Source organism: Tiliqua scincoides, chromosome 3 (assembly GCF_035046505.1).
Source record: "Tiliqua scincoides isolate rTilSci1 chromosome 3, rTilSci1.hap2, whole genome shotgun sequence".
Lineage (NCBI taxonomy): Eukaryota > Metazoa > Chordata > Lepidosauria > Squamata > Scincidae > Tiliqua > Tiliqua scincoides.
The window spans coordinates 216,696,093-216,710,926 of record NC_089823.1 but is presented as its reverse complement, the minus strand read 5'-3'; the positions used below and the strand labels follow the sequence as shown (position 1 = coordinate 216,710,926).

Below are 14,834 nucleotides of genomic sequence, written 5' to 3'. Positions count from 1 at the left end.
TAGGACCAAATGTAAGCAAGTTCCTTCTTGTCTCTCAATATAAGGGAGGGAACTGACAAATGCCCAAAACATGTGAAGAAAGAATCACACGAGGAGAGAGTAGGGTAGAGGGTGGTGCTTTATTTCTGGGGATGATGGGGAATTATGTCCATCTTTCTCTTCCCTTCCAAGCAAAAGGCACTCTATGACACTGAGAGAGGGTTGGTATTTGGGAGGAAGGGAGATGATGAGGAAGCATGAAGCTCAATTCCATTTCTCCTCTTCTTCCATCATTATCTGTCTGATGAAGAGAGATGCTCCATTTTACTGATAGCCAGGTTTCATGCTTATGTGGGAGGATTTTCAGCTTCAGGAAAGATGAAAGCAATCTTAACAAGCCAGGAACAAAACCAACATATAACAGCTTGTATGCTACGTTTTTCTTCTGTGAAAAGAAGGCGCTTCCAGTCATATAAAGGGGAAGGGGGGCATTTTTACCTATCCCTCCTTAACTTTGCTGCCTTCTGCATATCATACAGACGTGCTCAATGAGGGAACTAACCCCATGGAGCAAATTTTTGATGGTTGTAGAACAGGGGTCTCCAAACCTTTCAGTACGACGGCCCCATTGTATATTTTACATATTTTTGCAGGCCCTCCCTCCAAAAAAACCCCCTAAGTTTTATAAATGAATGAATAAGTTTTATGGATATTTTGAAATCAGCATGATACGATTCAGAACAAAATAGAAATGTGACAATTAGAAAAGAACAATGCCGTGCTCGAACTAAGAAATGATATATCATGAGTAAAAACATCAAATGATAGCCAAAAAAAAAAAATTAGCAATAAAAGTATTTTAAGTTGCTGCGGGCCAGATAAAATCTTTCAGGGTGCTGGATGTGGCTTCTGGGCCCCAGGGAGACCTCTGATGTAGAGGGTTGCTGGGCCACGGAGGTGGCAGGGACATGGGCCATCATGAACTTCTTTTCACTTGTGCTCATTAGGCTACAACCCATATAATAGTTGTGCACTGTAAGTTGCATTAGAGTAGGCCAGTTGTTTGTCAAGGTGAATCACAAACACCTTAGAGGGTTTTTTCCCTCCCCTTTTAGGTTTCCAATTATACTGTCTATTGAAAACCACTGCAGTATTCAACAGCAAAAGAAAATTGCTCAATACCTCAAAGAGATTTTTGGTGACAAGCTGGACTTGACTTCGGTGAGCGGAGGGGATTCCAAACAACTCCCGAGCCCGCAAAGTTTGAGAGGAAAAATCCTAGTCAAGGTAAATGACTGCAGTGAGTGACGCTTGCTAGTTGCTGAATTGTTTTTGTCCTCACCTCTTCCCCTTTTCTCATGTTCCTTTTGAAAGATGAGATTTTTTTTCACCCTCCATTCTTGTGCTGTGGTGTACAACTGAATGAAAAGTGTGATGTAATGACGGAACCATAACATGTGGTTTTGTCCCCGAGATAGTTGGAAAAAGCTAGGGTTGTCCATGCAGCAGATCCACTACTGTCCTAGCAGTTTAATATATTTGATTGCAATTTGTTTTTGTTTATACTGTCAAAAGAAAGAAAAACCACCTTCATTCAGTTTGGACCATAGAAGGGGCTGCAACCTGACACAAAGTGAACTGGAAGTTGAAGGAATCCTCTGTGTGTAGATTCTTAATGAATCTGCGTATCTGCCTGTCCATGTATACACTTGTTGAAATAGACATGTTTGCATTTGTAACATATAATAGACAAAATCTCTGTACGTTCCTGATGTGATAGAAGGGAAGCCCACAAACCCGAATGTCCCAGAGAACAGAACCCTTCTGGTTTTTGAGACTGCTTTTCAGAGAGCAGAGTTTCCTTGCAGGTCTGGAGTTCTAACCTGGGAACAGAGCCCATTTTGTTGTTTGTTTCATGTCTTGCATGCTTTTGTTAGAGCAGCAATTTAACATTTGAGTCTCTTCAGAAGTCTCAGCTTTATGCTATCTGGGGCCTGTGACTTCTCGTTTTTTAGATTGGTCAGTTTGCCCCAGAACTTCTTCCTCTGTCATCTCTAATTGACTTTGTTCCTCAGACACCTCCCCCCCCAGAAGAGGTGGTCACACACCAGTATCTGTCCAACGTTTTTCACAGTGAAGACAAGATGCAAAAATTCATTCAGCTTCTCTGCAATCCCCCCAATTCACATTTTTCTCATCTAATGAGAAAGGTTCCCTGGCTGGTTTCCTGCCTCTGATGTATTTAAAGAAATTAGTATTTTTAGCAGAATGCTCTTGGCATTGCTTTTGCATGCCTCGTTGTCAACTTAAATATGTTGTTTCCCCAGACTTATTGCTCCCTTTCCCTCATTCAGATTAGACTCCTCCTTTTTAAAGGGAAACCTTCTTATTTCCTTTTCTCTCTATGTCTTTCACACTCACATTGTCTTGGATTTGTCTGTGCCTTTCTTCATCTGGAGTTTATATTTTATCTATTGTATTGACTTCAATTAATCTGCAGGATCCTGTCTCTTCTTTTCCTTTTAACAAATTCTTTCTTTTTGAGAACATCCTCTTTTGAAATGAATTGTTCAGAAATGTTCAGAAAGTTCATTAGGGTAACAACTTGCATTTACATAAACAGGCAGCTCACATTGCCTGCGAATTTGGAACCCTTGGATTTTATCATTCGTGGGTTCCAAACCCGTGGGGTGGGTCCAGCCTGTATTCTTCAGAGGTGACTGAAACTGTCGCCTCCAGAGGACCTTCTGAGGGTCGCCTCAGAAGGCCTTCATTTTTCAGTCAAAAAGTGGAAGTCATGATTTTTGATCTTCCAGAGCCTTCAAAAGGCTTTCTGAGGCCTCAGAAGGTCCTCTGGACATGACCGGAGTACAACTCCGGTTGCATTCAGAGGATTTCAGGTGCCCAAATCTGTGGACTTCACCATTCATGGATTTCAATATCTGTAGTGGTTCTGGGAACAGAATCCCTGTGGCTACTGAGGGCCCACCTGTATTTTTATTTTCATATTACAGTAGTAACTGTTTCTGATCAGTTCAACAACATTTTCAGTTTTTTTTTTCTGGTTCTTTCTAAGCCAGCCCGGTATTTTTTGATGCATTTTTTTTTGTTTCCTATGCTTCTGTTTGGAACCAGTGCTCTTGCCTTACTTATCAAAGTGACTATAAATGATGTGCGGTGGGCATCCTCCACAGAGTAATGGTGCCCTTATTGGTGTTTGATGCTCATCAAAATCAGTGAGCATGTATTTTGTCACACGAACATCAATCTCAGTCAGGCCTTTTATCAATAGTACTCTTCCGAATATTGTAGTTGATCTGCTCCAGCAAGAAAGATTCTGTCAATACATGAGTAACATTATTGATTCAGCTAGTCCAACAAGTACACTGTTATTAAAAAAAATAACCAGTAACTTTTGTTTCAAGGAAAAGCCCCACTCCACAACTAACCAAACAGAATGGACAAAAGTGTTTGCAAGTACTTTGTAAAGTACTTTGCAATTAGCCACTTGCTGCAGGCAAGTAGAAGACCCTTGGAGAAATATATGAAACTGCTGAGCCAAGTCATTGGTCTCTGTAGCACAGTATTGTTTATGATAACAGTGTAGATCCGTCAGGGTTTATAGACAGAGCTGTTTTTGTACAGCCCTCCCTGGAGATGCCAAGGGTTGTGAACCTGGGACGCTCAGCATGCAAAGCATGTTAATGTGTTACAGGTCTGTGTACTTAGTGTAATCTTAACAGATTAAACACTGTTCTTGATTGAACCCACCCTCTAATGCAAATCATTCATGGAGATGTGTAAATGAGGTATAGCATGTCAGTAGATCGTTTGATCAACAGTACCCCACCACCACCACCACCATGCAGAGATGCAGCAGAAAAATTACTTGCCATTAGGAAAGGCTAGCTTGCTTCTGGTGTTAGTGGTCTGCTTCCTTCCAGTTCAGGCCCAGAACTGGACGGAATGGTTCATGTCTCACATGTGGAATGTGCTCTCTAATGAGAGCTGGTTCTTACTCTCTCAGGTTGCATTTCCAAACATGTTTAGCTAAACATGTTTAGCACTTGTTTAGCATATTTCTAAACATGTTTAGCACTTGAACTCAGTGGGGCTTACTTCTGAATATAACTCTTTTCTTTTTCCCCAAGGAAGGAATGGGATGAGCCGCAGGGGGAGCTGCACTGTTATTGTAGCTCACTGGTAGATACTGGTAGCTCGCTGTGCAAAACCACAGGCTGGGAGCCAGGCAGATGGGGTTCGGCACAGCCAAAGGATTTGCCCTAACCGGCAAGGTGCTCCCCTTTTGCATACCTGACCAGAAACACCCAATGGCAGGGACAAAAAAAGAGTAGAAGTTTAGAGCCCACACCTGCTCATCAAAGCTGCTCTCTAATCCCCACAGCCATAGCAGGAGAAAGGTGAAACATACCTCATCCTGCATTTAATTCCGTGTGTCGCTGCAGACAGGCATACCTGGCTGAGATGCTCTAGCACATATACTTATGGCAGCATGGCATGGCTAGTTATTAGACTAGCATGTGATACAGGATGTCCATTGCAGCAACCCATCCATCTAGCCACACGCATGCCTGCCCATGGCATCATTGCTGGCACCTTCTGGCATGGTTGTTGGTATGCTGCCCTCATTCCCCCCCCCCATCCCAAGAGAGAGCTGACACTCCCTGCTCTTAGCTGTTGCAAAAGGAAGAGATATGCTAATTGTAGTTAATATTGCTGTGCAGATAAACTCTTTTGCTGCTGCTTATGCCTGGAGCCACTTGCCTGAACAATCATAAAATGCTTCTTCATTCACAGCTTTCAAATCCCATCTGAAACATCATGCCTTTTTTTGCATTCACTACTGCAACTAAATTTAAATAGGTGAAACTGTAAGAATCGTGTATGTTTCCTGTTTGTCCCATTTTCTGCCCTCTTCTCTTCCTTTGTTGTCTCCTATTTCTAGATTGCGAACACCTTGGGGCAGGGATCTTTCCTTTTTACTCTATTTAAGGCACCATATATAACCACAGTTATGTATTTTAAAAGGAGTGTACAAATTAATGTAATAAATAAATAAGAATTTCTTTACCATTATTTGGCCAACAGCCCAATCATACCTAAATCCCTGTACAGTGATGCAGTGGCACTGGTGCAGCTTCCCCTAAATCCCACCGGGAATTTTTGGCTTCTGGAGGTCTCCTTGGGGTAAGGGAACATTTGCCCCCTTGCTCCGGGGTAAGTCCCAGCAACTGCTATGGGACTTGCACCAGATCAATCACTGGCACAACTCAGTGTTGCTCCGTGCAGGCAGAACAGGCCCTGGAAAGAGCTCGGATCTGGTGTGTGCTGCCACTGATCCCGACCCCACCCAGGCCCAATATGTTGCCAATCCCACTGCCTTCCCACGCCCATTCCACCCATCCCCAGCCCCATCTCCTACCCATTTCCAACAATGGTGCAGATATTTTGGTTGGCAACCTTCAGTCTCCAAAGACTATGGTATAAGCCTACAGCACCCGGTATTCCCAGGTGGTCTCCCATCCAAGTACTAACCAGGCCTGACCCTGCTTAGCTTTCAAGATCAGACGAGATTGGGCATGTGCATTTTGATGTTACACTTAACTATGATTAATAAGGAATCCAACTGTGGTGAAGCATTATGTCTGGAGAGGGCCAGAAGGAGTAAAACTGAACTTCTTCAACCTTAGTCAGTGGAGTGGAAAGGATACAGACACAGTGAAGTAATGTAAAATGTAGCAAGGGACTGTCACCCTATTTGTCATTGTTATGTGATAATAACAAGCTGGTACCAAAATACTCTCAAAGCACATACCTTATTATATAAAGTTATCTCACAGTACTCTGAGCAGAACCAACATGTTTCTTCGCTTTTGTGCTTGCAGGCTTGTTCTGATCCATTAGTGTCGAAAAGATTTAAGATATTCATTTACAGGCATGTCAGCAATCCCTAGTGTACATCTGTCAGAAGCAGGAAATTAAGCAAATCTGCTAATTTTGTGTCGCTCAACCGATCTCAAAGGAAATGTTAATGTTTAAGTAGTGTGACTATTACAGTCTCTGTGTTATAGTTCAAAATACATTTTAAAAGGCATCGCAAAAAGATATATTTTAAGACAATCGTTCCCAAACTATTTCGCACCAGGACCCACTTTTTTCAAATGATATTCTATCAGAACCCACCTAGGTTTATCAGACTTTAAAAAAAGGAGATCTAGAAAGAAATAATAATTTTATTTATATGTAGTAATAACTCGAAAAAGACTTTCAGACGTTTATCTCCCTATATTTACATGTGCTTGCAAATTGCAGGAGCTGTGCTCTTTGCAGGGTAATTAGCAGCTTCAGCATTTGATTTTTGAATAAACTCAGAGCTTGAGGCAATTACTTCTCTGGCCTTTCCATCACCCTTTGGCAACCCACCAAAAAATCAGGTCACTGCCCACCAGTGGGTCTTGACCCTCAATGTGGGAACCCCTGTTTTAAGGAACTCTCACATTCAGACTCTAACAATTTCATGGGCTGACACAGACTTGAGAAAGGGTTTCAGCAGCTTTTTTAAAAACACGGTTGCAGGATCCGGCACAATCTCAAGTATGTAATTACTTACTCACATGAAAGAGTCAACCGTATGCTTGGCAAATATGCAGATGCCGCAAAACTGAGAAGGATTGTAAACAAAGTGGAAGATAGTTTCTCTATTTGTCACCTGTTTCAGTAAACTGTAAAACTGGATGGATAGTAACAAAACCAGGTGAGTCCAGAGCACATAGGAAAGGATTGCATGCTTATAAGGCAATGGGGCAACTTTGTGTTGAGATCTGGTACCAGCCTGAGAGCATGTCATGCCCTGAGGTATGTAAAAGCCTCCTCCTCCTAGGACTGGGCAATCTAGTGGCATGGCGCCATGTGACCCTCTTTCCTCCCCTGTCTTTTTGTAGTTACAGTAATCCTTCCAAAAACATAGAGGGAGGGGAGGTTATTTCCTGGAAAAATGCTGTGTGAACCAGTGCTACAGGAGACATCATTGACAGTAAGGCAGGAAACTGATACTGATTGGCTAAAATACACTACTTAAGTTGTTTGCAGTAGCTGTCAATCAACCCAGGATGAAGAGCACTTTATCAAAACTATATGTTTTGCAAATCATACAAGGAAAACCACGGCCTCTGTTTAGCCCAGTGAAAAGAAGACTACAGGGATATGTTGACAAGTTTTTCGTATTTAAAGGATGTTGAAATGAATGGAGGGACTAATTGTTCCATCATGCCCTTCTTCTGGGCTATTCATCAACTTGTCAAAACATTATGTTAAGATTATTTCCTTCTTTTCAGGGTAAAAAGCTCCCCTATAGTCTTGGTGTGGATGCTGAAGAGGGGGAAGTTTCTGATGAAGACAGTGCTGACGAAATTGAGGATGACTGCAAGTTAAAACTCTCTTATGTGAGTCTGTGTAATTTTTTTCCCCAATGCCTTTGCCCCCAACAGAAGTGTAATCTTTTGCTTCCTAAGTGACTGAAGTTCAGATGTAGGTAATGCTTGCCTGTTGGATTTTTAGATACAATATCGTAATCTACAACATAATGGCCTCATTTCCACATTCTGTGAGGCATGGAAGCTGTTCCCTCTAATGAGATTCTACATGGCTTCAGCAGGCTTCCAAGGACAAGAACCCCATGGTTGTGGCCAATGATCTGGGCCCTTTCTACCCAACCATCACCTTCTCAGCTTCCACATGATGCTTTCCTCATTATCAAGCTTTTTGAGGCTGGCCCAACAATGGCTGGCCCAACCATGAAGCTGCATGATACAGCTTGCATCAGGGCAGGTGGTGGAAGAAGCAGTGGATTCGAGGTGCACTTCACCCCAAGTCTGTCACCGTCATCTCCCTCCAGCCTACTGCAGTTGAAACTGACATTCATCCACTCCCTGTTTGCTAAATGTGAGTGGGAGCAGATCATCCCCTTCCTGCCAGCTCTCTGTTCTCACACATGTCCCTTTAAACATTAAATACTTCATGGGGAAGGATCCTTCGGTGCCCCCTCCCCTTGTTCCCTTCTCATGTGGCATTTAAAGTTTAAAGGACACATTCTCTTTAACCATCAAACTGCATGCAAGGATGGAGTACAGTGAGGTAGTAAGGGGCTTTACCTTCTGTTCTCCTTCTAGAGTTGTTGGATGAAGGAAAGGGGAAGACATCTGCAGTCCAGATCTCCTCTCTCCACCTAGCTGGTGCTTACGAAGCACTAAGGAAGCAGTGCTGTCTTCTTCCTTGAAGCCCTCCCCACTTCCATTTAGTTCACTTACTAGGAGCATGGCCAGAAGCCTGCCTGGTCCATACCACTTATGTGTGATATGAGCAGATGCAATGCAGGCTTGGAACCCAAACCACCCCCATTTCAAACAGAAGCGTTATGGACCCTGCAGGCTGCAGATTACAGTCCTAGTATTTTAAGGGTTGGGGTCCAGCACTGGGGAAGATTGAGGCAGGGCCGTGCACCAGGAAATCTTGGCCTTTTCAGCTTTGCAGAACTAGTGATTTCTTAACAATTTTCCTCATTTTCCCCTTAAGATCTTTAAGATGTGCAGGTCTGAAGACTGACTCAAGACTTGCTTATACCTGTCTTCACTTTGAATGTATTTTTTTTACCCTCATGTATTTCCTTCTCTTCCTGTTCCATTTTTTTTCCACACTGTCTTACAGTAATGAGTTTTTAATTTCTAACAGTCAGTGGCAATGCAGCCTTGCTGTTCCATCACGAAACAGATGTTGTGTTCCAGCCGAGATGAAGTCAGACTTGAATGGTTCAAAATTTTCCACAAGAGTTAAAGTATTTTTGTGATACTTCTGATAGAAAGTTGGCCATTTCAGGAGTTGGCACAAGCAGATGCAACATCAGTGATTGTAGGTCAGAATGTGACCAGATGAATTTGTTTTTTTCACTAACTCTTCCTCTTGCCCACTCTGGGAGCTCTTGCGTAGTGCAATACATCTGCAAAATGAGCTCTTTGTTTTCCTGCCTTCCTCATTTGCATCAGCTATTGGGACATAAACATTTTGTTGGAGGATTTGGGAATTGCTTTAGATATTGCAGGGTCCCATTGGATTTGGTTTAGAGAGAGCAGATGCTCAGAATACATCCTCCTCCTCCACTTTCCAAAGACTTTTCATATCGCAGTTCCTTTGCCAAAGTCAAATAAGCAGGAGAATTGAAGCAATCTCAACGCATTCCAGTTTTGAAAAACGTATTTTCCCCCTTGGATGAAGGTGAAGATCAGAATGTTGCAACCACTGGTTCAGTCCTTGCACATTGTGAGGTTGGCTCATGCAGAAAGATGATTTGGCTTAGAGCACAAGGCGGAACAGTGTGCGCAGTGACCCAAGAAGTTATATCCCCCTCAGTGCTCTGCCTGCATTTTCTTTTTTGTAGTGTGAGAGCCTGAAAGCCACTGTGGAGACTATTAGAACTCTGCTTAGGAAATGGCTGCTTATGGGCTGATAGAAGAATGGGGGTCTGCTCAGACTCTGAACTCATTCCCATAAGTGAGAAAAGGAATGGAGGACTCAGGTCATGGGGATGAATGGTTTTTAAACAGCAGTCCCTACTAGTAGCACTGAGTCTTGCTGGCTAACATTATGTGCAAATGTCCAGATCTGGGTGACCTGAGGTCATAACTGCAAAAGAGGACAAATCCCCCCAAAATGTAGGACTTCCAGGGAAAATGTAGGACATAAAATAAAAGCTAAAAGCAGTTGCATATTGATTTCATATTGTTAATTTAAACACTATATTACATATTATTACATTTAAAAGTCTATTACATTTAGGGCGCAATCCTAACCGGCCGTTATGCTGGTATAGGTGGCCTTGGAGGGTCGCAAATGTGCCAAAAAGCACGTTTGCGCCTCCTTAGGCAGGAGCTGCGTCGGCACATTCAGATGCGTCGATGCGCGAACGGAGACAGAAGCCTCCACCATGGCTCCCATGCCACTGCTTGTGTTGGTGCGAGCGCGCCAACATAAGCAGCAAAGGTAGGCATGGGGGGGCGTGGGGAGGGGGCAGGGGAGGGTGGGCCCGGGGGCGGGGCTGGGACCCGGCGGTTATGCCAGATTCCAACCCCTGTCCCCGGGGCGAGCGGAGCAGCTTCAAGCCACTCTGCTCTCCTTGGATTTGCGCCACCTCCAGAGGTGGTGCAGGTCCGAGGAGACCCATAGGGGCGCGCAGCCCTTAGCCACGGGTAAGGGGAAGAGCTTCCCCTTGCCCTGGCTGAGCCGCTGCTCGCTGCAACCCCGCGTTGGATGCAGCGCAAGCCTCCTGGCTTGCCTGCTCCAGCGCGGGTTAGGATTGCGCCCGTATTTTATTAATTGCAAGACGGCCATGCACTGCTTGAAGGACCTGCTCACAGGGAAAAGGAGGTCTTTTAAGTTCTTTTCCAGGACACAAGGCTGAAAAAGAGAACATTTGGTCACCCTGATTACGTAACATTTTCATTTAGCAGGAAATGATACTCTGTGAGTGGCCTTTGTGTGACCCAGTGAGTCCTTCTGCCTGTTACCCACCCTTCCTCCCTCCCCCAAGACAAGGTGGTTTTTGCTTGGGGAAGGTCAGGGAGGGGGACTGATAAGTTAGAACAGAGAGCAGTGGATGCAGGAAGTTCTCCTTTTTCAAGTTGGCCCCACCTGGAAGGGAGCTAGACCCAACTCAAAAAAAGGTGAAGGAAGGAGTTCATTATTTTCCAGCTTCCCGGCCTTGGGCAAAGCTTGTCCATCTACCCTTCTGACTATCATGGACTGTGTATGTGGTTCACTCCAAATGCAATTCTCAACTCAACCCACAGTCACCATGCCCCTGTTCAGCCTGCTTTTGGCAGCTTTGTGGTGGTGTCGGGTGGCAGATAGTGTACATATTTGGCTGAATATGTTAGAAAGCCATCAGATGATCATTTGGCCACAAACTTAAGCCACACAACTCAGGCAGCCCAATCCTAACTATTGCTGGTGTAGCAGGGGCTCTGTGGCCTCTGCGGTATTCACCGCTTGTTAGAAGCAGCAGGTTTGGAGGTCTCCTCAGGGTAAGATTTTTTCCTCTTACCCTGAGGAATGCCCCAGCATGTCCTATGTGGCTACTTGGATCTGTGCCTACTAAATAGTAGGTGCAAGTGTGAGCAGCCCTGTGAAGGGCGGCCAGGCTCAGAAGGGAGTAAAGGGTATGGCGGAGGCTGATCCTGCCTCCCTCCTGGGCCTGATCTGCTCCCCATTTTGTCCTTTCCTCACCCAGAAACCCCCCTCCCCAATGCTGTTCCACCCTCCTGCCACCCCCTACCATCCGGCGCAACTCTTATCTCCATAGGTGGCCTTCCTTCTGGATGCAGTGTCTGTGATGCAGTGTCAACAAATCAGTGCAGGCCTCCTTGCTCATACTGCCTACTTCAGGGGTGCTAAAACTTTCAACTTTAGGGATGCTGGACCTTTAACAAGTGTATAGAAGAGAGAATTTCAGCAGGTGCAGCTTGTCAAGTTGCACCTGCTGCAGTTCTCTCTTCTATACACTTGTTAAAGGTCCAGCATCCCTAAAGTTGAAAGTTTGAGCACCCCTGGCCTACTTACATGGTCCTAGCACAGGAACTGCTGCACCAGTGGACAAGCAGAATAGGATTGTGCTTTAATGCACATTCTCACCTATGCTATACAGTTGTATGCATTGACCTTTGGTATAGCTGAGCATGTGTGGAATCCACCCATTTAGCCCCTGAGGGTTTCAGCTTTGGTATAATGACTCGGATAGACATTGTTAGTAGACGACAGAGGTTGTCTGTGTTTTAAAAAGTTTGACTGAGGAAAGCACAAATTTAAAAGCGAAAAGCTAGAAGAGGATTGAATTTTGAGGGCATGTAGTACTGGCTTTTATTGCCACCTCAGGAACTGCAGAGGACAAAATACAGAATTAAAAACCCCACCTTGAAGAGGTGATCTCCTTCCACCAACCCGTTTCTACTTCAAAGAAGGCTTATGGAACCTGTAGGGAGACACTGTTTGCATGTATGGAAACATTTATTCTGTACTTTGTTTTTGAAAAACCATTTTGCACTGGGACCTGATAATCTCTTTCAGAATAATGGCACCACTGAGCACCAGATGGAATCTTTTATAAGGAAGAAACTTGAATCTTTGTTAAAGGAATCTCAGATCAGGGACAAAGAAGACCCTGACAGCTTCACTGTGAAGGCACTCTTGAAAGCAACACATGAGGGCTTAAATGTAAACTTCAAACAGGTATGCATTTTTTTTCTTCTGGATATCTCAAATCCAGCAGTATCAAAATGGAATAAAATGCACTCCAGATTTGCTGTCTAAAAGGCACAATCACACTAGTATTGTATAAAGCAAGTTCTTAACTTAAAGTTGTCAAGTGAGTGGTGGGGTGATGCTCAGATGTCCAGTAGGATATGGCGAGATGGGATGGATGGAGGGAGTCAGTGAAGAGGCACATCCTTGTAGGACAGATGGGGAGAGGCAACGGAGAGACATTTTTCACTCACTCTACCTGCTGCCTGAGACAACTGCCCTGCTGCACTTCATGAACAGGGCTAGCAATGTGGAAAATGGTAGAAAACCAAGAATATTAATTCAAAGGTTAAATCTGAATTAATTCAAATTCAAAGGTTAACCTACTGCAAAGGTTCACATCTCCCAAAGGTTTCTAAGGAAAGTGGAAAAAAAACACTAGTACAAATTGTTCCTTAGATATTTGATTTTTTTTTAAAAAGCTCTAACAAAAAAGAGGGGGTTCTTACAGAAGTCTTTGTTAGTATCCTGTAGTGTCTTGTTAAAAAATGTTTTCAGCACAGCCTATATTGCAGGCTCAGTTCTTTGAGGGAGAGAATCTTCAAGCATTTAGTGAAAAATTTCCTTTGACTGTCAAAATGGTACAGGTGTCTTCCTGTCTGCGATGTTGGCAGCCAGCATTTCCCCCCCCCCCCTCAAAGATTCTGCTCCAAGATTGTTGCCAGTACTATGCAAATAAAGAAATTTTGGGCTAAACACCTCCTGCCTGCCTTTCCTCTGTGCTTTCAGTGCTCACTTTTCAAGGAACTAGTAGCCCTATCCTATCCAGTGCTGGCTCAGTGGGGCAGCCAGGCCCGCACTGTATCCAGCATTGGATATGAGGAGGTGGGAGGTGTCCTTGGGGTAAGGGGAATGCCTGCTCAGTGAGGTTACTCAGGTCTGTGTCAGCTGTTTAGCTGGTGCAGAACTGAGTAGCCCTGTGTAACACTGGCAGGGCTGGGACAGGGTTCCCCACCCAGCACAAACCTTACCTTCAGCAGTGGCTATTGGGTGGGATGCGGCACGCGTAGCCTTCCTGCTGGTGCAGCTTACTGGGTGTCAGAAAGCACTTTACAGCACTTTTACAACACCCAGTGCAGGCACTGCCTTCCTCTTGCCCCAACTACTGTCAGCTGAGTGGCAGCCAGCATTCCCCCTACGAGACAGGGAGCTTCATCGCCAAACTTGTGAGAGCAGACCTTCCACCTCTCTCCCAGTGCGTCGTGGCTGTCGAGCAGTACCAGATTTTCAGATGTGTCCCCAGAAACAATTAAAAAAAAAAAATAGAAGCGTTGTTTGTTGTGTTTGTTCATTTGATTTATATCCCGCCTTTCTCCCTGAAGGGCACCCAAGGCAGCTCACATTAAAAATACATATCCATTAAAAATAAAATTAGAAAATACATAAGAACACCATATTTGGAAGGCAGACCAGAGGCAAACAGCAGAAATAACAATAATAATAGTAAAAAACTATTGTCATAAAAGCATTAAATAAGTAATAAAATTCAACAAGCACCAGTCTGCATCAGTGGGCAGCACAGTACAGGTGTGCCCCTGTATCCGTAGGGGTTCCATTCCAGAACACACACACACATACGCCCCCGGGCAGGTAACTGAATCCGCAGATATGGGGGATTGCCTCTGGAGGGTCTTCTGAGCCCCACAGAGGCCATACACATCTGCCTGCAGCTTCTACAGGCTAGAGAATGACAGAGTGAAAAAAGTTAATTCCAGTCTTGTGATAAAACCAGAAGTGATGTTTTTATTGCCTTATAAGGCCCAGGGAAGCCCCATAAGTAAAGCGTTTTTCACTCTGTCATTCTGAGGCCGCAGAGGACATGGGAGGACACACGTGGCCTCTGTGGGGCTCAGAAGACCCTCCAGAGTCAAGGGAACCACAGCTCAGGAGGGGTCATTGAGGGGCTGTTAACCGAAACCATGGATGGGGGGGTCCCCCTGTCCTGAATATATTGTATTTGGCACAGTCCAATCTCAATATTTATTTCTCCCTTCAGTGTGGCTGTGGTGAAGTGGTACCTGGCTTAAGGGTTCTCTCGTGTGGGTTTTCCTCAAGCAGTGATCCATGTTGTGTTTTACTGTCTTATGAACGTGTCCAGCTGGTTTACATGCACTTATGCAGCTTCTCTGACCTATTTATGCGAAATACCCTCCCTTCAATTTGCACACTTAATGCCACCTTTGATGTTCCAAGAAAACAGGGAGAGAGAAAAGGTACATTATGGGCACTTTCTCCCCACCCCAACCTCCAAGATTTCAGAGAGAGAGAGAGAGAGAGAGAGAGAGAGAGAGATGTACATTTCTCCCATAGAGAACACCAATCCTCAAAGAGATTCCCCAATGTATGAACTGCATTCTGAAAATGTTGGTTAGAGTTTGTCAAGCTTGACTAAATGGGAAGGAAAAAAAATCCTCTCTTGTTCTTCACAAAAACTTGATGGAAAATACATTTCAGCCACAGGCTATGTATTGCATAAGTGAAGGGACTTG

The 14,834-nt window shown here is 44.3% G+C and overlaps 1 protein-coding gene across 1 annotated transcript in view; it reads left to right on the top strand.

The window, feature by feature from the left end:
* PLCH1 (phospholipase C eta 1) overlaps window positions 1–14,834 on the top strand; it is a 126,195-nt gene that overhangs the window by 83,963 nt on the left and 27,398 nt on the right. The window contains exons 9-11 of the mRNA XM_066620633.1: window positions 1,095–1,266; window positions 7,335–7,442; window positions 12,112–12,273. Of these exons, the coding sequence (XP_066476730.1) occupies window positions 1,095–1,266; window positions 7,335–7,442; window positions 12,112–12,273 (442 nt within the window). The remainder of the gene's footprint in view (window positions 1–1,094; window positions 1,267–7,334; window positions 7,443–12,111; window positions 12,274–14,834) is intronic.